Below are 24955 nucleotides of genomic sequence, written 5' to 3'. Positions count from 1 at the left end.
CAAACTCTGTGAGTCTGAGGCCGGCCTGGTCTACAGAGCTAACTCCTGAATACAGAGAAACCCTGGGGGGGGGACAGGGGGACAAAAAAGGAAGAGAGGGAGGGAGAGAGAAAATTTGAGGGACTGAACCCTAACCAAAGAACTGTGGGCAAGAACTGAGGAATGCTTTGAGTGGGAGAACAGTCTTCCCCAGGAAAAATTCCCCCAATCAGTACCCAACATCAAGTGGTCAGCCCTGAGATCACAGACATACAGGTACATGATACAGACTGGGCAGTGTGTGTGTGTGTGTGTGTGTGTGTGTGTGTGTGTGTGTGTGTGTGTGTGTGTGACGTGTGTGTGTGTATGTGTGTGGCGTGTGTGTGTGTGTGACGTGTGTGTGTATGTGTGTGGCGTGTGTGTGTGTGTGACGTGTGTGTGTATGTGTGTGGTGTGTGTGTGTGTGACGTGTGTGTGTGTGTGTGTGTGTGTGTGTGTCTATGTCCCACAGGGGACCGGTTGGGCAGTGGGGGGGGGGAGAGACATGGGACCGGTTGGGGGAAGGAAAGGGAGGGAGGAAATGATGTAACTAGATTATAACTTCAAATGAATAAAATTATTATTAAAAAACCAAAAATATATTACTGACTGCGTATGGTGATACACACCTTTAATTCCAGCCCTTGGGAAGCAGAGGCTCTGTAAATCTGAAGACACCCTGGTCTATACAGTAAGTTCCAGGCCACTCAGAGCTACGCAGGGGATACCCTGTCTCAAAAAAAAAATCTACTAGCAAGAAAACAAAACCAAAACCAACTGAGCTGTGCCAGTGACGAGATGAAATCTTCACCACTGCTTATCTAAAAGCAGCACTAGATGTCAGAAGAGTCCTTCCACTGTACTCCGGAAGCCACACCCACTATAGCTAATACTTCACAGTAGACACAAGGAGTGAATAAAAACCAAGTATTCTTGAGGGGACAGGCAATCTTAATAGCCAAATATAAGAAAGTTAATTTGATCCCAAGAGAGACAAGAGAAAGCATCCCACTGAGAAAGTCTAGCAACCGAAGAAAGTATCTGTTGCTGTGGAATTCCCACACCATTCCAGCACACATTTTTCCCCTGTCTGCAGCAGTGTTCAGTCTGCTGCTTTTCCCAGGCACCAAATGATGTCATGACTTGCAGGTGAGCTCTACCTTGGCTTATTTATTAGTCAGTTCTTGAACCAATGTTAAGAACATCCACTGTCGCCAGAAGGTGGTGGTGCATGCCTTTAATCCCAGCACATGGGAGGCAGAGGTAGGCAAATCTCTATCATTTCAAAGCCAACCTGGCCTACAAGCAAGTTCCAGGAAACAGAAGTGTTACTCAGGGAAACCTTGTCTCAAAAAAAAAAAACAAAAATAAAAACAAAACAAAACAGAACAGAACACCCACTGTCAAGTTTATTGCCTGTCAATTATCTGCTATACAGTTTTTTTTCTAAAGACATAGTTTTATGTGTATGAGTATTTTCTCTGTGTGTATGTAAGAGCACTGTGTGTATCCCCAGAGGCCAGAAGAGGACACTGGATGCCTTGGAACTGAAGTTAAAGACAATTGTAAGCTACCATGTGGGATGGTGGGATCTGAACCTGGGTCCTCTGCAAGAAAAACAAGTGCTCTTAACTGCTGAGCTGTTTCTCTAGCCTGAACTTGTGTGTGGTTTGTATATATTCTACCACAGCTAATGGACAGCTCCCCCATATTTCTACTATAGTGTGAACTACTATCAACAGCCATTTACACCATGACTGCTGCTTCACAACCTCAATGCCCTAAGACTTAAGGAATTTTTACCAATGGGATCTCATTTTTGTGAGAAGAGAAACAAGGCATAGGCCACTGTGGTGATGTGTCAGCCTGGTACAATGTCCTCCCCTCAGCAGAATACACAGATAAAGCAAGCAGGGCAATGTATTGTGATTAACTGACTAATAGAGTCATACTGAAGTCAGTGACTGGCCTCAGGCAACAAATGTTAACAGAAATCTGTCAGAGACTCATAAAAGTACACGAGTATCTGCCGTATCTGTGATTACTGTGAAGGGGGAAAAAAAAAAGTTAAGAGGCTTCCATCTGACCCTGAAAAGCAAGGTAGCAAAAGAAGGTGACGCTAAGAAAGTATATGAGCACATGTGAAAATAAAAGCATGTTTGCACAGAACAAAAAATCTAGAACTCAAGTCTATTGCTACTGGTTATTCAATAGCAAAGAGAGCAGGCCCTCAGCAATAAGAAAACAGTAATTATAAGACATGAAGTAACATACATTTCCATGTCCTTACCTGTTGTGTTCCATCTGCACTTACAATAGGGGCAGACAGAAGAGAGATGTCGCTACTTAAAATCTGAGCTGTGTCTAGCAACGGCGGGTGTTCTGCCATTATCAATAAGGCATCGATACACTGGATAGCCCTCCAACTCTGCAAAACAAAAAGACATGGTCACTGATGTATACATCCAGAGACCACAATGACATGCACTCAGGAATTGCCACACTAACAAACTCAGTGCCCAAGGAAATTCAAAAATATCTGACTTTTTTTTTTTCAATCAACTCTTTAAGGAAATGTATTCCTTACAAACCAACCCAGGTAATTATTAGTACACTATATATACTAATCCTAGTTCTAATACCAGAACCTCTATTTAAATTCATGTCTGTCACTCCACCCTCCCATCCCAGATAGTGGTTATTTAATTTAGCCATCATTATTTAATCTACACCCTATGATAGACATCAAACTACAATGGCTGAATGAGAGAACTCCAACTCTGACATTTTTCTTTGAGCAGACAAGGTAATTAATTACAAAGACCCAAGTTCCCTGCCATCCTGTTTCATCCTGTTTGCCTTGAGGCACTACACAAAAAGAATTATAACTTTTCACTGATCCTCAGGCAAAGTAAAATAGTTGTTAAAAAAAGAACGTGTTCAGAACTAGAATAAGAACCTTCAAGTTTTAAGTTTTAAACACTTCTTACTCATTCACCTGCTTTCATTATTCTTTTGTGAGAACAACTTTACAGCAAAATGAATCTTTTTGTTAATGAAAGGTTGCTTCCATGCATTTAGAAACCTTTAATGGAAGGTGCACTAGCACCCACATGGCAAGGTGGGATGGCAGAGTATTAGTCTATACAGATGAACCAATGAAACATCAGCAAACTGAACACAGTCACATGTTACTTAGTTTAGGCTGAGCTGTAAAAGACACATTTTTGAATGCTTGCAGCATTCACCAATTCAATGCTAAGGGGAAAGACATTCAGCTTCCATAGATAAAATTCACCTTTTTTTTATTTTAAAAGTTGAATCTTCCCAGAAACTCTTACAGAGCTTGGTTCAACAATTTTGTGAATTAGAAACAGGTCTGAGGCTTTACAAACTGCATTCAACACAGGTACTGATGATTTCATATTGAAAACCCTAACATGGAACCTATCATATCATGAGCTGTCTTATGAAAAAGTATGCCACATAAACAGTGTTTATACTACATACACACACAGAAGAACAAATTAACAAATTAATAATGTGCACTACTAAATTACTTAAAGATCGACAAAACCCAACATTTTTAATCACATCTTACAATTTTATTATGTAAGAGCAAAAATATTTCCAGGAAGTAAGCTCACAATGAGAGAGTCTGTAAGTACTTCATTTTTGTTCCTCCCCTCCCCTCCCTCCCTCCCCTTCTCCTTGTTACTGGGCAATAAACTTTTACTTCATTAACAGATGGACTCTTACAGTGTCATGCAGGCTAGACTTCAACCCTCCTCTGTTGTGGTACCCTGGATACCTGGGGCCAGAATTATATGCTGCTCTCCTCCTCCTCCTCCTCCTCCTCCTCCTCCTCCTCTTCCTCCTCCTCCTCCTCCTCCTCCTCGTCCTCCTCATCCTCCTCCTCCTCCTCCTCTTCCTCCTCCTCCTCTTCTTCCTCCTCCTCTTCCACCTCCTCCTCGTCCTCCTCCTCCTCCTCTTCCTCCTCCTCTTCCTCCCCCTCCTCCTCCTGCTCCCTGAGCTCATTCATTTTCTTTTTCATTTTCTCGTGTGTGGGGGGAGGGGGAGGTGGTTTGGTATGGTTTTGCAAGACAGGGTTTCTATGCAACAGTCCTGGCTGTCCTGGGATTTGCTCTGTACACCAGACTGGCCTCTGGCTCCAGAGTGCTGGTATTAAAGGTGTGAGCCACCACCGCCCAGCTGTTATGTTTTGTTTCTCGAGAGAGTCTCACTGACCAGACTGATCTCAAACTTGAGGTGATCATCTCAAATCTTCCAGTAAAAGCATTTGATAAATTCAATATTCACTCACGAAGAAATAAAAACTGGGAACACAAGAATAAAAAAAACAAAAGGCTACATATGAAAACCTGGCTGGCCTTGAAATCACAGAGATCTTCCTGCCTCTGCCTCCCAAGTGATAACTCAGAATACTTATTTCAAACAGTATTTCACTTATTATACTGCTATTATATGTTTATTGCATGTTTTCGATTCATAAAGACAACTTCTTTCAAGTTATTTCATGTACTTTGAACTTTCTTTTGAACCATATTCATCCTCTCTACTATCTCCACTTAAGCCCCTCCCCCTTTCCCACAGGTGCTCTTCCTCCCCCAGTGTCTCTTCCCCTTTCAGTTATTCACTCATTCACTTGTGTGTACAGATACATAGTATACACATAACATATGTAATAAACACATAGCAAATGCTTTTATGTTTCTATATAAAGTGTAGATCCACACGTGAAAGAAAACATAATATTTGTCTTTCACAGTCTGGCTTATATTGCTTAATATCCTAACATTCAACCGTTTCATTATTTGTATTGTTCTTTTTGCTTCTATTTCATAATTTCTGCCCTAATCTTTACTATCTCTCCGTTCAGTCTCTGACTCCCAGTTGCACATTCATGGGCAAGAGCATCTGCACACACATGCACACCCACCCTACCACCACACATACCCATGGGAATGCCTTCATTGTACTCCATAGTTTCTTGTATCTTGTGGTTTTGCTTCCATTCAATTCTAGGATTTTTTAAATTTCCCTCATTTTAAATATCTATTCAGTACTGTGTTGTTCCATGATTTTATGTGTTCAGTAATCTTTCTTGCTAGTTTTATTAAAATGAATTACATTTTCCTGTACTCTTTAGACCTGTTTTGTGTTCTAATATATGGTCCTTTTCAAGGAGATTTCCATGGGCTTCTGAGAAAAAAAATGTGTATTCTGCAATGTTTGGATACAATATTCTGTTGATGTCTGTTTAAGTTCATTTGATCGCTATAATATTGTTTAACTCTATTTCTTTATTGATATTTTTGTTTGTTTGCAAATGACTGGTCTACTGATGAGAGCAGGAAACTCTGTTTACCTATTGCCATGGTACTGAGGTCAACTTGCACCTTTATATCCACTGGAATTTGTCTTATGAAACAGAGTACATCCATATTCAGTGCCTGCACATTTAGAATTAAAATATCCTCTTGAGGGATTGTTCTCCCAAATAATATAATTGTCTTTATCTCTATCATAACTTAAGTGTGAGGTCTTTGTTCAGTATTAGTATTTTCTATGCCCACTTGCTTTCTAATTCTGTTTACTTGGAATATCTTTTCTACCCTTTTACCCTAAGGCTGTGTTTACCTTGACATATATGTGCTTCTGTTAGGCAATACACAGATGGCTCTGGGTTTCCTTAGTTTTGTTTTGTTGTTGCTTGAAGCAGGGTGTAGCATTAGCTGTCCTGGAACTCACAGAAATCCACATGCCTCTGCCTCCTGAGGGCTGGGATTAAAAGCATGCACTACCATGTCCTGCTTGGGTCTAGTGTTTTATTTCAACCTATGGGTTATTCATTTTCTTCTAATTAGATAATTGACACTACACAACACTCAATTAATATTGAAAACTATGCACATGTTTGTATAACATCCGGTACTTTGCTAATCATTTGCTAATACTAGTGAGTACAGTTTCTCCTGTGGCTTCATGTTTTTTTACTGTTTCTGTAATATCTGGTACTTTCCTAATCATTTGCTAATACTAGTGAGTACAGTCTCTCCTGTGGGTTCATAAATGTTTATCTCTCTACTCAGTGTGTATAATCCCTGCAAGGGTCTTCCCTAGTGCTTACTTAGTAGCCATAAATTCCTTTTATGGTAGAAACTTTTTCTTTCTTCTTCAATTATTAAGAAGACCCTGCTAGGTATACATCTGGTTGCCAGCTATTGTCTTCTAGAGCTTGATCTATCTTGTTCTTTATGCTCACGATTTTTAGAGCCTCTGTTGAGAAGTCCACTGTTCTAGCTTCCTTTCTGTTGCTGTAATGAAACACTGACAAAAATCAACTTTCATAAGGAAAAGGTTTATTTGGCTTACACTGCCAGGTTCACTGAGGGAAGTCAGGGCACAAACTCAACAGCAACTTCAAGGCAGGCTTGCTTGCATTACCTCTAACCAGGACACTCACTCATAGCCAAGGAAATACACAGAAATTATGGGGAATGCTGCTTGCTGGCTCATTTGCTTCCTTATTCTCATGCTCATGCATAATTACTTTCCTACCTGCCTAGGGAATGACACCATCCACTGTGGGCTGGACCTTTCCATGTCAATTAATAAATCAAGAAAAATCCCCCCAAGACAGGCCCACAGACCAATCTAAAGATGCCTCAACTGAGACTCTCCTCAGGTAAATTCTAGGTTGTGTTAAGTTGACAATTAAAGCTAACAAGGATATCTACTGTTACCCTGATGAGTTAGACTTTCTTTATCTTTGGTGTTTTTCTCTGACAGTTCTCAATATTCTTTGTTCTGTATACTTAGTGTTTTAAACATAGTATAATGTGGTAGATTATTTTTTTAATCCTATTCATTTGTTTTTCTGAGTGCTTCCTTTATCTAATAGCAACCTTTTTGGAAGAAAAAAACTTGGAAATTTTTCTGCTATGATTTTCTTGAATGCATCATCTCTGCTTTTGCTGGTTGTTCTTGTCCTGTAATTATGATTTATAAATAATGGTCTTTTAGTAGTTTCCCATAGATCTCACATGTTGTTCATGCTTTCCTATTTATTTCATTTGTGTCATTGAGCCTTCTGATTCATTTAACTTATTATCAAGCTCTGACATCTTCCATTTAATTCATCACTTGGAAGACTTCCCACTGAATATTTTATCCCATGTATTGAGATTTTAGTTTCCAAATTTTAACCTTTTTTCAGTATTTCTACCTCTACTTAATTCCTCTTTCATGTTCTGAATTTACTTCCTTATTTTATCCAGCTGTTTGTGTTCACTTTGAATGTGTCAAGAAGTTTATTCATATCCTCTTGGATTGCATTCAACATTCTTTTAACTATTCTTTTGAATGCTTTGTTGGAATTTTCATCTAATTTACTCTCACTGCAGTCAATTACTATGGAATTAGTAATTTTAAGCAGTCATGTTGCTTTGACTTTTCATAATTCTTATGTTTCTATTCTGGAGACTTGTTTGAGATTAAGTTGTTGGAATTTTTTTCAATCATATCTTTTCTTTTAGTAAGGATTTACAATGTTCAAATGGGACTAGATTATAATAGGGTTGAGATTTATTTTTCCCACAATGATGTCAAATTTTGACACCCATATTCGATGCAGTTACAGAAGAATAGCTATGTAAGAAAGAAAAGACATTAAAATTAGACAGAACGAAGTACAATGATCTGTGTTAATAGATACTGTGTTACCTGCAGAAAATATTATTTCACAAAAGCTAATAAAAATTACCAAAATTCCAGTATGTAGAGTCAATGTAGAAAAATGAGTTGTTACTATGCCTATGCTGTGGTGATATCTTGTTTGTACAAATAAAGGTTTCTGAAGATCAGAGCATGGAGCTTGCCACTAGCTAAGACAGACAGGAAGTGAGATGGCGGGGTAGAGAAAGGGTTATAGGTGGGGGAAACAGGAACTAGCTCTCTTTTCAGCTGGGAAGTTGTGGCTGTGGCTTGCTCCTTTATCTCTCTGATCTTTCAGCCTTTACCCCTGTGTATCTGACTCTGGTTATTTATTATTAAGACCTATTAGAACTGGCGTTACACTACGCACTAACAATGGATAATCTGAGAAAGAAATCAAGAAGGTTCAATTTGAAGACTTCAATCTCCAGAAGTGTGAAAAAGCTAGAAGGGTGACAGCACACATCTGTAGCCACAACACTCCTATGTCAAGATGGGCGCAGAGACAAGAATCACCTGGGAGCTCTTAGGTCAGCTGGCCTGGAATATGGAGCACAACCCAACTGCAGAAACAAGGCATACCCCATCCGCAGCCATCCTCTGACCTCTGCACACAAACCGTGGCACTCCGCGTGCCTGCACACACGCACACAGAGTAAATAAATAGTTAAAGAAACTTAGCCAAGGAGGTAAGACTTGCACGCTGAAACTACAATATACCATAGAAAAAGGGAAAGATACAAATCAGGAAAAAAATACCCTATGTTCATTTATTTTGAAGATCTCCAAACTCTTCAAATGATCTGCAGATTCACTGAAACAGCAATTTTTAAGGATGTAGAAAATTTGAGCCTAAAATTCATATGGTACTTCAAAGGACTATAAACAGCCAAAACAATCTTTCTTGAAAGAGAACAGAGAGATGCAGGACCTACACCCCGTTCTCTAAAAATATTAAAAAGCCATGTAATAATAACACATATGGTACTGCTATAAAGAAATAAGTCAATGAACTTAGACCTCGGAAATATTCTATCATATAATTAAACAATCTTTCATGAGTGCTAAGACCACAAGATGGGAAAGGACAATCTCTTCAATAAATAATGCCATGATAACTAAGACATCCACACACAAAGAATGAATTTGGACTCATAATATAAAACTTAATTCATAGTAGGTTCAAGATTTAAATATAAGAATCGAAGCTATAAAATTTCTAAACAAAAAGAAGCAAGAAAATTTCATGACACTGGGTTTCTTAGACATGCTATACATACATGACAAAATCATAAAACAGACACGGCAGTACATCAAACATAAATGTTCACACATCACAGGACTCAATACACAAAAAAAGAAAACATTCAGAACCATTTAAAAATTCAAACTGTCAGAGTGAAAAGCTACCATAACAAAACCCAAAATATTGGGGAGCTTAGAGACACTGCTCACAGTTTTGGAGGATAAAAAGTCAGCTACTGTGCTAGCTATCTGGCTCTTCCTATACCTGCTTCCTCTTTCAGACAGCTACCCTCTCCTCTTTCTCTATGAGGGAGACGAAGCGGCTGTGTCTCCTCCTCTTAGAAGAACATCAATTTCATCGGGGAGCCCCACCTTTATGACCTCATCTTAAGTCTCATTATCTTCCCAAAGCCCTGCTTCCTGACATCATCACACTAGTGTTAAGACATTCAAATAAGAATTTTAGAAACACACATTCAAAACTTAACTGCCATTACCTCTTCCCTAAATTCATGTCTTTTTCATTCCATCCTAATGGTCCCAAAAGTCTAACTCTGTTCTAGTATTAATCCTAAAATCCAAAAATTTTATATCAACACCAACTACATCAAACATTGGGAGAAACTTGTGATTTACCCCAAAGCAATTCTTTTCCTTTGAACTTGTGAACCCATTTAAACTGTGTGCTTACAAAATACAATGGTGGGATATACATGGGATAGATGCCCTGCCCCCAAAGGAAAACAGAAGTCTAAAACCAAGCAGTACAAATATCATTAGCTCTAAAGTCTTGAGCACAATTACCTTTGGTTTAATGCTCTGCTTTCCTGACCTACTAGGATCACCCTCTCACCTTCTAACTAGAGAAGCCTGACCTATACAGACTGCAGGGCCCTGACAATAAGGCTCTGCTGTGTGGCAGTACTTTAAGACACAAAAGGGCCAGGCATAGTAAGTGACACAATCTTATTATCTGGGAGGCTAACACAGGAAGATCACCATGAGTTTCAGGGTACCCTGGATTATATACACAGTGAGTTCCAGAGCGTCCTCAGTCACAGAATGGATCTCAAAAATATTAAATAAATAAAAAAAAAACTAGGCAGCCCTTGGGTTTAGCCTAGGGCAGAAGCCACAGCATGATGATCTCTCTCTGACCCACCTTTTGGACCCTCTTCCCTTGTCTTGGAGGATGGCACATGCTCACAGCTTCTTCCCTTCTGTCCTTCTGTGTTTCCTCTAGCTATGGGGCTGCATTCTGCTGCTCTACGCCCATCTCTATTTATGTTCACGGTGAGATGGTTTGTCAGTCAGCTGTGACAGCCACTCTGTTTTCCAAATAGTCAAGCAGCTATACTTTTAGTACTCTTTTCCCAAACATGCTAGTTTCTAGTGTGGCAATATGAGCAGACAGTCAAAATGTTCAAATCTATTTCAAACAGTCCAGAAATATAAAAACACCCCGAAACCATATGACCACGATGACCAAGTCCTCCAGGACAATCTGAAGACTAAATCTCAGACTACAGAAGCCAGACTACAACTCCTGTGAGTTGATCCTCTGGAAAAACAGCAAGTGCTCTTACCCAATGACCCATCTGTCCAACCCCAACAACACTGTTAATTTTTTGTCATTGTGGTGGTTTTTCAAGACAGGGTTTCTCTGAATTGCTTTGGAACCTGTCCTGGAACTCCCTCTGTAGACCAGGCTGGCTTCAAACTCACAGAGATCCACCTGCCTCTGCCTCCCGAGTGCTGGGATTAAAGGCATGTGCCACCAATACCCAGCTAACACTGTTAATTTTGACCCAAAAGATTTTTCTACTGACCATGTTCAATCTTTCTTTATTATAATAGCCATAAATGCTTCAATGACTATTAATTCATCACCTGTGTTTTCTCTGGTCACTGACAAGCAACGGATTCTTCTTATAAGTGTGCTTTGTAATTTGGTGCTTCTTTATAGTCTTAGTAATTTTGATTGGCAGTGTTGGGTGATTTTCCCTGGGGAAATGTGAACAAATGTCAATTTATTCCTAACACCCATGTCAGACAGGGAAATGCTACCACACAAATGTAGCCTGGTGAATTTGTGAGTTTATTTGGGAGAGTGGGGAGTTAGTTATAGGAGCATGGATGACTCAAGGGTAGCTACATCACCAAAATGCCACCCCAGTATAAGTGATAATTTACAATTGCTGCATCTCTACAGCTCCCTGGCCCCCATACCACTTGCAGGCAGCTCTGCTAGTCTAGACTAAGAGTCTTCTCTCCCTAGTAACTGTTACTGCTTAGATAACCTTGTGAATCCTGTCAGTTTCAGGAACCTCCTGAGAGTTAGAGCTCTTCCTATGAGTCTTGTGAGTTTTGTTTGCTTCCTAAGTCTTGGTGAATCCCTCCAGGATGGAAGTTTGAAAATTGAGGACACTGCTATCCAATAGTCAAGCATTATAAATTTTACCTTGATGGCTGTTAGATACTATATGGTTTCATAATTATTAAGCTATATCTTGAAATGTAGTTAAGTGGCTAGGAAATAATTTGACCTTTTGGGATCTTGCTTATATAAGCCCAGATTTGCTTTCAGTCTAGAGGTAACTTCGCTGGCCTCAGAGGCAAGCCCTACCAAACCTCCAGTAGCCAACTGACTTCTGAATGATGAAGCTCTCTTCTCTGGGCAGTTGCTTTTTCTGGCCCAGCATGAGCTTAGATACTATTCAATAAGAATATTTTAGGTGTCTCCTTTCTAGGTAAATGTGAATGTTCTCATTAATCACTCTTCTGGCTGACTGACTATTCAAGGGTAACCATTTCAAGATTTCTGAAGTTCCTTTTCTATGCAGTTCTTCTACCTTAGGTCTCTGACCTGCAAATTATAATTTTTGTTGGTTTCCTAGACTGCCTGCTTAATCTCAAATCAGAGTCTGCCAGACAGACTTGAGTCCCCCTGCCTGTATTATGTGCCTAACTTCCTCCAGGAAACTCAACCAATCATAGGCTGATTCACTTTCCTTCTTTTGTCTGATGTCTAATTTTTCAAGCTCTGCTGTTCCAGGCCTTTTGACTAGTTTTGAGTTGTTTCAAGAAAAAAAAAGGCAAATCCAATCCTTTTGACTTTATCATGAAAAGGGACCCACATTTGTAACTCCTTTTTAATATGTCCAACAGTCAGTAGAATGATAAACAGATTTACTAGGACATACTGTATTTAAATTATGACTATTTTTTAAAGTATGCTCCAGATATCACTACTTGGAAGACATCATGGCCTTGATATGCCCTTATATAAAAGAAAAACTGAAGTTACTTATTTATTTACTTTGAGTAAATGACACAATTCCTTGGTTTTTATTTCAGTTTAAGACTTGGGGTTATTACGACCTCCAGAATGAGTTTTGTTCAAAGGTGTCATCCTTAAGCCAGAGTTAATACAATTCTGGAGTTACCTGGGGCCTCTAATTCAGTATTTGAAGATACCTTGCTGCATGCAACAGGCAGGATAACTACAAACTGTAGAGAAGAAAACTTGGCCATCTGTGGAGCTATAATTAGTGCTCTCTTTAATTTGGCTTGGGTATCTTTAATCGGTCAGGGTTTTCAACTTTAAAAGATTTTATTTTAAATTATAGTACATTTTAAATTATAAATTACTATCGTTCAGTTTTATTGTACTCATATGTTACATTCAGGAGAAAGTTGTTCAGTTAATTGTAGAGTGTATAATGAAGCACACAGGCAGTAACAGTATTTCTTGCTTACTACTGTTGTTGTCTGAGACAGGGTCACCCTATAGAGTCCATGTTAGCATCAAACTCATGTTCCTCCCGGCTCAGCCTCCCAAGTGCTAAGATTACAAGGTGTATGCCAGCACATTCAGATTGGCTCACTGACTGTACCCTTGTTAGCAAAGTATCTGTGCTCATAAATGTGCTGATGTGGCTTTCATGGTGACATTCCATGAACTATGTGCTATGAAATTATGCTACATCAATAACTAACGATTATTTTCACGGTGAGATAACATTTTCATGTGTAGGGCAGCAATTACAACCATGGTTTAGTAAGTTAAACCTTATAACATTGCTATTTAAAGTTTAAAAAACCCTATAAAGTGTCAATTATATCATAAAGCATATATTCATAGTCTTAGCAGGGAAGTAACAATTTACACTGACTGCAGCATGTTTCTTATAACTTATTTACCACATTCATCTTCACTTGTCTACTGGAAAGGAAAAATGGGGTACAACAGGTAGGATGAGTGGGCCTTATTCCCAAAGGAAGAGATGTTTGCGGGCGGTGTTGAAAGCCACTATTATTACTTTTCATAGTTGGACTCATTAAATAGAATCTAATTACACATTCAGGAAATACAGTCAGTCCCCATTTCCCCACACCAAAACCACACTTGACTGCTATGATGAAATCTGGATTCTGAATGAAGTTGATTCACAAAGAATGCTTGATGAAAAAGACATTACAGAGATGCTTCCTACCCATGCGAGCTGGACATGGTGGTACACACTGCAATCCCAGAGCTCAGGAGACAGAGGCAGTAAGATCACTGTAAGATCATAGGTTACACAGTAAATTCCTAGCTAACGTGTGCTACACGGCAAGACCCTGTCTCAAAACAACAAAAATCATCAAAATAAGAACAAGCAAAAGATAGTCAGGTGTTGGTGGCGCACGCCTTTAATCCCAGCACTCCAGAGGCAGAGGCAGGCGGATCTCTTTGAGTTCAAGGCCAGCCTGGTCTACAGAGTGAGTTCCAGGACAGCTTCCAAGACAATACAGAGAAACCCTGTCTCGAAAAAACCAAAAAAAAAAAAAAAAAAAAAAAAAAAACCTATGGGACATGATAAACTATGCAAATGAGAGCAAGCCCAACCCATTGAAGGACTGAGAATGGACACTTTTTAAAGCAATATATCTTAAATACTGTTTATAGTCCTGAGTGTATGAGGTGGGAGGGGGGGATCTGAGGCGCTTCTAGAATCAAAGGTATTCTATTCTCATCTGCAGACATTTTATTGGCCTCTGTAAAATATTACTTTTTACGTTACAGATCATTCATTTGCTTCGTGTAGAATTTCAACTTTCCAACCATGTCTTATCTAGGTGAACTTAGGCTTGCAACTCAAGTTGCTTGACTCCGTTCTGGCCACATTAACTCCTTAGCAGTTAAGTTTGCAATACATCAGTGTGAACTTCTATGTGAAAGTTGCAGTGCTGGGGTAATTTTCCATACTTTACATGGTTAACATGGTGAATTATTTGCAAGGAGTGAATTTTGTTACAAGAAAGTCTTGTTTTCACATTCTGTGAGACAAAGCCTTTCTTAGTAGAACACAGTTAGCAATGCAGTGCTTTCCAATAGAGCCAACCCTGTGATAACCCTCTAGCTACCCCAGTCAAAAGACTATTTTCCTAAGCACATCATTTCTCTCCATCTTGTCATTACTCTTCACACAGTGATTTCTCTCTCTCCTGAGTTCTAACATCAGTTGTCTTTGGAGTTCTGGGGTTGGCTCAGTGGTGGCACTTGTCTTTCCTGCATGTCTCCCTTCATCTGATCCCCAGCAGCAAAAATGGGAGGGGGAGAAGCTTCAAAAACTAAAGAGGAGACTGGACTCACAGGAAAGATGAAGGCAGATGAGAGATGAAAAACATTCACAATTATAATTTGTGTGTGGTACTAGGGGTTGAACCCAGGGCCTCACACGGGCCACACAAGAACTCTAACAATGAGCTGGAAACAGCTACAATGCCACAATTAATATTTTCACATCTAAAAAGGTAAAGCAGAACAGGAAAGAAAGTAACTGCTACACAGGCATAAGGCCCAGATCCCCAACACCTCGACAAAAGGCCTCACAGGACTTGTCCCCCAGGCAATTCCAGTATTGCTGGGGACAAAGACTGGAGGCTTATAGGATTTGCTGGGCAGTTACCTAGCCTCTGGCTAACCAGTCTAGCTTCAGATTCAAGGAGAGATTGTATCTCAAAAAATTAGGTGGAGAATGACAGAGCAGAATCCTCCTCTGGCCTCTACACATGTACTGGCATATACATGCAAGCATGCATATACCACACAAACACAAATAAAAATAATAATATTGTCTTGGATGTCAGTTAATTTATAAAAGTTAAAAGTCACTAGTATAATGCTTACTTCTTTAAATACATTTATTCAAGCTTCGACACACCATTACATTGACATTATTTCCTTTGACATTTTGATTATGAGTCTTAGCCTCCAATGGATGAGCAATATCTCTAGCCCTATTATTTCCTATTATGAGAGAGTCCATTGACAAAGAAACTAGATACTTTCTCACAAAGTTTAAGACAAGGATGTCTAGTCTCATCACTTCTTTTCTAATTCTGTTTTGTTGTTCTTGTGGTCAAGATGGCAGCAATGGTGATGGGAATAGAAAATATGACATCGGCTATATAGTTAAGTGTTCCAAAGCAGAGTCATACTCCGGGCCTATTCTGCATTTCCTAAGTATGCAATCATATCAGTTATAAATGATAATAGTGTGATTCTCCTATTACAGGTTATTTTTCTTGTTTATTAATGTATCAGCTATGAGTTCTGGACCAATGTTAATGCTCCTATCTTTTAATGGAAGTGTTTCTAATATTTCACTATGATATTCAATGTAAGTTCCTGCTAGAATGTTTTTATAAAATTATTTCTTCTTGACTGTGAATTATTAAGACTGGCAACTGAATTTAAGAAAACAAATTTCAGTGCCAAAGCAATAATTATAGTTGCCCCTAAAATTCAAAAATATGGTAAATTGCATTAATATTTCCTGTGAATCATTATATACAGTATATTCAACACAGTAATATTTTTAGCACCAACAAGATAATTATAGTTGTTCCTTAAATCTATGTATATAGTAAATTACATTTCCTAAGAATGAAGCATTACCTTCCTGAGATTCAACACATTAGAATTGGTATTAGCAAAGAGCCCAGGTTCTGTAATCACCTGGGTTCAAAGCCCCTACCTTACCAAAAAGCTCTATGACCTTGGGCATATTAGTTACTGTGTTTCAGTTTCCTCATTTTGAAAATGGTGGCAATGACACCTAACTCAGTTGGTTTGAGAACTAAATAGGCACCTATGTGTGAATATTGGAAGAGCAGCCAGCCCACAGAAGGCCCTTATTCATTATTATCAACCAAGAACAGAGTAGTCTATATTACTCCAGGGGTCAGCAAACTAAAATCTATGGGTCCAACCTGGCCCACAGCCCGTTTTTGTAATAAAGCTGAATTAGGAGAGACCCACACTCATTTTTTGTATATTGTATCTGGCTGGTTTCTGTTCCAGCTGTAACTAAGCTTCAGAAGGTGTACAGAGTCCTTGTCACCAGCAAGGCCTGAAATACTGATTCTTGCTCCTATGCTTCACAACTGTTAGCAGAAGCTATGGTGTTCACAGTCCAACAGTTCAACAGACAACCTAACATATAGAAACATTTTATATATATGTGCATATATATATATATGCACAGTGCACACAATCACAACACTCTGCAGGAAATAGGGCTATTCAGAGCCAAAAGCAGAAAAGAATCATACAAGTAAAAGGAGGCAAGAGAAAAGAAGATTAATTTTATTGAATTATTTTAAGATATATATTTATTTACATGACTTTATCTCATCCTATTCTGTGAACCCAGAAAGAAGTATGACATTCATTTTATGACATTTGTATTGCAGGCATCTGGTATATATCAATTGTTAAACTAATGACAGATAAGTAAATAATGAAAATAAGAATAGTAAACCTGCATGGCATAACTAGACGTGCCTATCAAAGTTGTAGTATAAATAAACTATGGCAGTCATTCTGTTCACCACATGAAACAAATTCTACCTTTGAATCTTTATAGTACTTAGTCTAAGGGACTAAGTGTCTAAATCTAACTGATAGTCTAAATCTATTATTATTCCATTGTAAATGGAGGAATGGGGGGGTCCACTGGGATAAAGTGGCTTGTTTCTATATAGCCAGTAAAGAAACCAACAGACAAGCCCTGCTCATGAAACATGCCCTTACTTGGTGGTACTAAGCTGGAAAGTAACGAGACACAATGTGATAATCACAGGCATCAATAGGGTATAGATTTGCAGAGAAAAAAAAGATTATAGATGATGCAAGAGAGTTTGGTATAGCTTTAAATTAAGCGGTGATTTCAATAAATTCATCATTTTGAAATATTAGTCTGGATGTGACCTAACAGCAAGTTAAGATGAACAAAGTAGCTCCTACATTTTATCCCAGGGCTACTCAATCATGCAAACCAATTATTGTAAGGTTTAAGTAACAGATACATAAATGAAGCATTGCCATACTATGATATTTTTAATTTCAAATATTTTAAAAATAGTTTTTCAAACAATACTGCTCTGAAGTAGTAGATGTACTTGGTCATAACAATACACAAAGAAACAGAAAGGTACTTAATAAACTATCATGCTAACATATAAGCTATACATAATACATTACATATGAAAATACTACATAGGAAAAAAATCAAGAATTAAGAACAAAACCATAATTGAGAATGGCTATATTAATAAAACCAAAAATGAATCAAGATATTTTAAGAAAAAACTGGCATGATGGATTCTTTTTTATTTAACTAAATATTAAGAAGACAGGCTGATGTTGAAATACATGAAATAACCACACCTTTAACCAAAGCAGCCGGTATGTATGTACTTCTCTCAAAGCACAAATACATAGGTTGAACGTGCCTTATCAAATGCTTAGAAGCAGGAGTGTTTTTAGTTCAGACTCTGGAACATCTGCACACACCATGAGATGGCTGGAGAATGGGAACTAAGTCTAAACACGAAATTCACTTATGTTTCATATGTATGTATATACCTGGCCTGAGGCTACTATACACAGTATTTAGTTTACCTACATCGTAACTGAAGCCCATCACTCCAGATAAGGCACAGATTTTACATTTGTGGTATCACAGTGTCAATCAAAAGAAGTTTCACATTTTGGAGCATCTTGAATTTTGGAGTTGGGGCGCTCAGTTTGCAATTACACTTTAGGACAGTCTTAAATATGCTATAAAGTGTACTTAAGAAACATCTGCTTAGAATCTGCAGCCAAGTAGGAAGAGCCCACGCCTCCCATTCTGTGGCCACAGGTTTACTGAAGAAGACTACACACATAAATCAATTAAACTAACCCTTCACTGGGGAAGGAGAAAGTTGCTTTAAAAAATGTAAATCTTTATGCCCAAGTATATATGTGGGTCCTAAGGTAGGAAGACAGAAGAAAACAAAACAATACTTTTGGACCCCCTATTAATCTGATTCATACAATAATCTGTCAAATGCACATAACTTTCTTATCTAGGATGATGACAAAATACACACCATACCTAGTATTTCTACCAACTAGCACCCAAGTCATCTCAAGAAGTGAGAGAAAAAGAAAGAAGTCATTCCCAAGTAGAATTTCACTTGTAAAATGAGAAAACAGTGGGGTACCTGGCAGTTTTTTGCAGGATCTTAAAAACAATGGAGCATAGGCCCTAAAATGCAATGTCGCTTCAAAAGGGATTTCTCAGTACTATAAAAAAGTTGTCTTCCATTTTAAAAGGAGCTAGTTCACTCATTTTATGCATTCCATCCCATGATGAATAGGATAGCTGAGGCAGTATGGAACAGAAGGTCAGCATTCCCTTGCAAAGAGGGACAGAGGCAGATGGAGCAGGGACTGATCTGTGAAAGATTAATGAGTGGAAAATTTTTATATGCATTTTATTTGCAAAGAAAACAGTTATGACTTGCTAGAATACTGAATGCTTCCTGCAAATGCTGTTTATAGAAATTTGCAGAATAAAATTTGAACTCAAAAGTTCTAGTCATATTAGAAAAAAACAAGCTGTTCAGCAGCTTCTGGTATACGCAAGCGTTGATGTAAGCATGTACACGACACCTTAACATTTTCCTGTTTTACCCATCTCATTGAGCCCTTACAATACAAGGCAGATATTCTCAATCTGAAGGATCAGAAAACCAAGACTGGAAAAGAAAACCATGAGATCACTGTCACTAGTGAGTAGTGAACACGGAAGGAAGATCTGCACCACACAAGGCACTTCATCTCCTTAGGCGAGGAAGCCGGGCTGGGAGGGGCTGTGGTCAGTTATTAATTACTCCTCACCCTCTCCTTTTCCCAAAAGAGGGTCTCAACTGTGAAGCCCTGGATGGCCTGCCCTGGAACTCACAATGCAGATCAGGCTGGCTTCTAACGCAGAGGTCCTCCTGCCTCTGCCTCCGGAACACTAAGATTAAAGACATGTGCCACCATGCCTAGCTGCTAGTTTCTTCTTAAAGCAAAATGTTAAGTCAAAATTGTACAAGGTAGTAATCCAGGAAGGCCAAAACCTAGTTCAAGGGGCTTCTTCTGTCTTTAAGCTTAAGACAGTAAAAACATTTATAAAGGAAGGCAAAATTACAGTCATAAAGCATAAAAGATTAATTTTAGGTTTGGTTTTAATATTTTAAGAGTAAAATAAAGGGGAGACACAGTACTGATTCTGTCCAGTCAGTGTCCATCTACTCTTTCTAATACCTCATACAAAGTCTAAATGCCTGAAGAATGAAAAAAATGTTCTTATGCTATATTTTAATCTCTTGATATAACAAACTATGTAGTAGCCCTCACCAACTGATCCATAAAGCTGACCTCAGGCACCACAGGTCACCTGGTGATGACACAAGAAGCACGGTGGGAAGAGAGAAATAGTGTTGTCTTAGGCATACATGTTAGGAATTTATAGAAATTTCAAAGAAGTGTTTAATACAAGTGAAGTTTTAAAACAACCAGTATTTATCCTTTAAAATTAGCATAAAAACCTTAAAAATCTTTTTTTTTTTTTTGAGACAGGATTTCTCCCTCTGTAAACCAGGATAGCCTCAACTCACAGAGATCCACCTGACTCTGCCTCCTGAGTACTGGGATTAAAGGCGTGCACCACCACACCCAGCTTGAAAATCGTTTTAATAGGAATATTTTGTAGGGATTTCTGGGTCTTTCTTCCCTCCTGTAATCTACATGGTATGACATTTTTCTACATGACTCTAGGTTATCCATCTATTATCAATTATTCCATAACAGTGACTCTTCTTAGAGTTACTGTAGGATTTCTAAATGTTTACAAATCATATTAGGCCACCTTTAAAAGACAAGTTATTGCTCCCCTGCTATCACACAGAGACCAGCAGCATCCTAGCCAAGGTTGTATTTTAGAAATGTAAAGCCAGCACAGAAAAGCCGGTCACTGGGTAGCTGCTTCACTGCCATGAGGCCCAGCTCGAAGACTTCTTTTACTTCCTGGTTCAGAGACCTGGACTAAGCTTTTCCTAGAACTTTAGGCACAAAGTGATAGGTACAGTAGTAGTTATTTTAGCGTATTTTCTTTATTTTTATATACCACAAGAAAAGATATGTATACCACTTCAAACAACCATTAGGAAAATACTTCACAATATGTGCTATATGGACAGTCAGCTTGCCACGACTCAGTGAACTAGGCCAGATGGCTAACTCCAGCTGGAATACATGGTTTTTACATTTTAAAAAGATTCTTTTAAACAAGCAAACAAACAATAATATGCAACAGAAACTATAAATAGCTTGCAAGACAATATTACTAAGCACTATAAAAAATAGCTGTCTGCCCTTATCTAAGTAAACACACAGAATCTACCTACTAAGAAATCTGAAGCTAGAGACCAAAATGCTAAGTGAAGCAAAGCAGAGTAAGAAAGACTAAACACTATATTTTCTCTCATATACAGAATTTTTACATATTTTTGTCTGTTTGTGAAAGTCATAAAAGAGGAAGTGTGACTATGGGGTTATTAAGGGAGAGGAAGGTGGGAACAAGAGGGGAGGTAATTTTTCTCTCATATAGCAAGCTACACTGACACACATGCGCGCACACACACACACACACACGCACGCACGCAGGCAAAATGAAAGTAGAAGAGGCATGGGGGGAGCGGGGACCCTCAAGAAGCAGGAAAGAGGGTCCAAAGATGGCAGTGGAGAAGAAAATGAGTCCACTCCAGTGATACATGAGGATGAGAATATCATGCTGAAATCCATTATTTGGTACGCTATATAAAAAGAAAACACAATGATGTGTGGTTCTTTATTTCTTTCAGAGACAGGTTCCTACTGATGAGGGCTTTCTTCCTCGGGGCTTCCTACTCTACATACCTAGTGAGGCCTAGCTCCAGTCTTTACCTGATTCTCTTTTTCCTAATGGCTGTCCTTGGATGCTCCCAAACAGTCTCTCCTGCTGCTAGTTCCAACTCTGCCTGTCACTCTCTTCTGGAGTTTTCCTTTGATACATAAACACTTCCTAAATTTCAAGTTGGACTTCCTCCAAATGCCGAGCTGGTTCTAGCTTTTGGTCACAGCGGGTGCCACACGCTTTAAGGAGACTATGCTAACAGTTTCGCTATTGGTCTCCTATGTGAGTGTACAATTCTCAAACAATTGTAAATGGCTTGAAGGAGCATATCCGGCTGCTTTTGTATCCCTTACTTTGATGACAGCTCATCACCCTCTGAGTCCATGCTATCTCCTTCCAAGTATACTATCTTGTAGCAGCTATCTTGTGCAGAAAAGTAGCCTAAGTCCTGGAAATGATTAATAGAGGATTGGGAACGTCAGAACTGAAACCCACAGAGAACTTAATGGAAGTCCAGAGGCTGCTCAACAAGCTTAGTATATATTAAAGACAGACAAAACCCAAACAGTAGGAGAAAAGGTTAAAGATTGCGACATAAAAAGAATTCACTGAATAATACTCTGAAGAAAACTAAAGTATTAAAAAGGATAAGCACACACAATACATGTGAAAGAACAAAAATGTGCCTTTAACAATATTGGTAATCAATTTCTTTGTGATAATGAGCATCTGACATTGATACACATTTGTTGTACCAAGGTGATCAATTAAGTACTACAGGACTCAATGGGCTAGACATGTACAGAATTCTAAATCTGACTGTTTTAAAACATTCATTACTTAAGTAGTAGTTCTTGTTCTAGAGATTACATTTAACAACAACAACAAAACAACCACCCATCACTTATCATCACCAGACTAATAAATTTGGAAATCATATGGCCATCCTTGTAGCATGCTCTAAGACATAATCAAAACTCATTTTCATGAAAACAAATGTGCCAAGACTGTTTTGTTTAAAAAAATATTTTGGTTACATTAACACTACAGGCAAAATACAAAATTAATATATAAACAGCAAAAATACATATATTTTCAAAATAAGCAGAAATATTACCTATGAGTCTAAACTAAAAAACAATGTTCATCATCTTTTTTTTTCTCCTGTGTTTTATAGGATCTCTCGGCCTTCATTTCACTAGACATGGAAGGCAATTTTTCTAATTTATAATAAGCTGAAATTAATAGAAATGCAGTATGTAAAAGGAATCATTAAACACATAGTAAAAAAAAAATCAACTCTCAATTACACAGAGAGAGGAAGTAATGACACATGACACCAAAAGTCTGTTTTCTTGAATGCTCAACATTAATTTTGGAGAAGAAAATTCCCCTTACAATCATTACTTAACACTGGGGCCAGTGATAAGCAAGAGTTTTTTCTTGATCACTCAGTGATGAGGGGACTCACACAGGGGGAAAGGAAGGAGTTAAGACAGAGGCATACAGGTGGGTAAAGGTAACCAGCCTTAGATAGAAATTTTCCACTTCATCTACAGAGAAAACTGGGAGATGATCTATGAAGACAAGGTAGAAAATATAGAGAAATGTAATATGAGAATGCTAAAATTTTTAAATATAAGCAAGATTTTCCCTCTATCACAGCATCATCTCTTCTTCCCTTTAAAGGGTATTATTAGTGGTAGCAAGAATTACAAGTGGGCTAAAATGTTAAAAACAAACTCATGTTTTAAAAAATCCTTGTCATTGCTTTCTATTAGGCCCACCACCTGCCTCCACGGGTAATTTATCTCATTAGTTGGGAAAAATTAATTCAAACAATATTAAGAAAGCAGAAGCTTTTAGGTGACTTAAACGAAACTTACAAGATGGCAAGAATTACATACTTCACAAATACACAAAAACTAAATATTTATCTAAACACGAGATCTGGGCAGAAATCTCAATTTGCTTCTGTCTAGCATATGGCTCAATCTTGAGTGGCATATGTTTAGCACTAATGCTGGTAAAAAGCACAGTGGTTAAAATATTATAGCAAAGCTTCAACTGTTATTTCATTCTTACAACTGATCACAGCCAACAGGCAGAGAAGCAATGCGATTTGATTCTTACGACACAGAAAAACACGCACAAACTTGGCTTTCAAGAACTAAAATAGACCACAATACGAAGCAGCAAAATCAATATATGGCTCAATTTTTTTAAGTCTACCGTGAGCACATAAGGATTAAACTATAAAAAAGAGGAAAATCCTGTCAGCCTGCTAATTCTCAGGAATAGATGGACAGACAAGAAGGTGCCCAAAGGAAAGAACTTACAGTCTCACAAGAAAAAAAAAAATCTCTACCTCACCATCCCTACCACCCCCAGCAATACATACACACACACACACACACACACACACACACACACACACACACACACACACACACACACACACCACAATCCCATAGCTTTTATAAAAGGTGATAGTTTAATAAGAAAACAAATACGATTACCTATCGCACTCTTTGTAAGACAGGAGCGCTCGGGATCTGATGTCGAAATGCTTTGCTCGCTTTCCTGCACCGAGCGCACGACGCCCTTTGCAGAGTCGTGTCAAAAGTTCACCCACGCAGGCTGCTGAGCCACCCGAGGACCGCAGCCTGCCGTCCTCCTCCCGACCGAACAGGTGGTTAACTTACCTGGGCACGGGAACCGCTGGGCGCTGGCGGCAGCCGCCACCGGGACGCAGACCCGAAGGGCGTGTTTTCGAGGATTTAACCCCCAGGTGAGCGGGCTGAGCTCCGCGGTCGCCGCCGAGCTCCTGCAGGTGCCGCGCACGTCGCCGCGGCGTCCGGGACCCGCCGCCTCACCGACAGCGCTCCCCCTCCGTCCCTCCCTCCCTCCCTGCCTCCCTCCCACGCGGGGGTGAGGGGAGGAGGGGGCGTCGCCCGCCCCTCGACGGGCTCAGCCCTCGGGCGCCGCGACCCCGCAGCCCCAGCCTAACGGTTTCCCCGACGCGGGCACCGGCGTCCCCCGCCGGCTCTCACCTCCGAGTCCCGCCGCTCCGAGGCGGAGGAAGGCGGATCCCCTGGCGCGTCTTCTGCGGGGCTCCGGATCGTTCCTCTCACAACCGTGACGGAGGACCCGGCTCCCGTGGCCGCCGCTGCGTTCACTGTTGGGGGTTGTTTCCCGGCAGTGACGGCGCCGCCTCAGCCCCGCTCTTCGCTCCCTCTCCGCGTAGCTCCCGCTTTCTGTTTCACCCGAGGGACCGCGAACGCCGCCGCCGCCATGATTACTACGGAGCCGGGAGGAGGAGGAGCCCCGGAGTCGGCGCGCCCAGTGCGGCTGCGCGAGCCCCGCCGACGGCGCCCCCGGCCACGGGGACCCGGAGCCCCCCGCGCGTGCCCGTCGCCCCGCGTCCAAGCTTCGCGGGCGGTTCGTGGTGCGGCGCTGCCGCTCTCCCTAAGCCGGGCAGTGCCCGGGAACTGTGCGGATGATTGACACATCCGGAGCCACACACGCCATTCCAATTGCGTTTTAGAAAGCGCCCCCACCCTCCACCCCGGGGGATGAACCGTGTCAGCCCCTCTCCGAAAGCACCAGAACTTAGAATGCTGGCAGGTGCTTTGGGCTCAGACGTCTCCACTCCTAAACATTTAGAGCCCCGGTGTTTTATAGCATCCACAAAA

General features: G+C 39.8%; 1 protein-coding gene across 2 annotated transcripts in view; it reads right to left on the bottom strand.

Moving 5' to 3' along the window:
* Window positions 1-24439, bottom strand: part of Fndc3a (fibronectin type III domain containing 3A) — a 152747-nt gene extending 128308 nt beyond the window's left edge. The window contains exons 1-2 of one of the 2 annotated variants that reach the window (XM_040732668.1): window positions 24314-24439; window positions 2309-2446 (exon numbers count right to left, since the gene is read on the bottom strand). In XM_040732668.1, the coding sequence (XP_040588602.1) occupies window positions 2309-2407 (99 nt within the window). In that variant the 5' untranslated portion in view covers window positions 2408-2446; window positions 24314-24439. Of the gene's footprint in view, window positions 1-2308; window positions 2447-9265; window positions 9337-24313 lie in introns of those variants that run through there. The other variant, XM_040732714.1, reaches the window with a different exon arrangement.
* Window positions 24440-24955: the final 516 nt, after the last annotated feature.

Source organism: Mesocricetus auratus, unplaced genomic scaffold (assembly GCF_017639785.1).
Source record: "Mesocricetus auratus isolate SY011 unplaced genomic scaffold, BCM_Maur_2.0 Super-Scaffold_2245, whole genome shotgun sequence".
Taxonomy (NCBI): Eukaryota; Metazoa; Chordata; class Mammalia; order Rodentia; family Cricetidae; genus Mesocricetus; species Mesocricetus auratus.
This window is presented reverse-complemented; position numbering and strand designations above follow the sequence as displayed.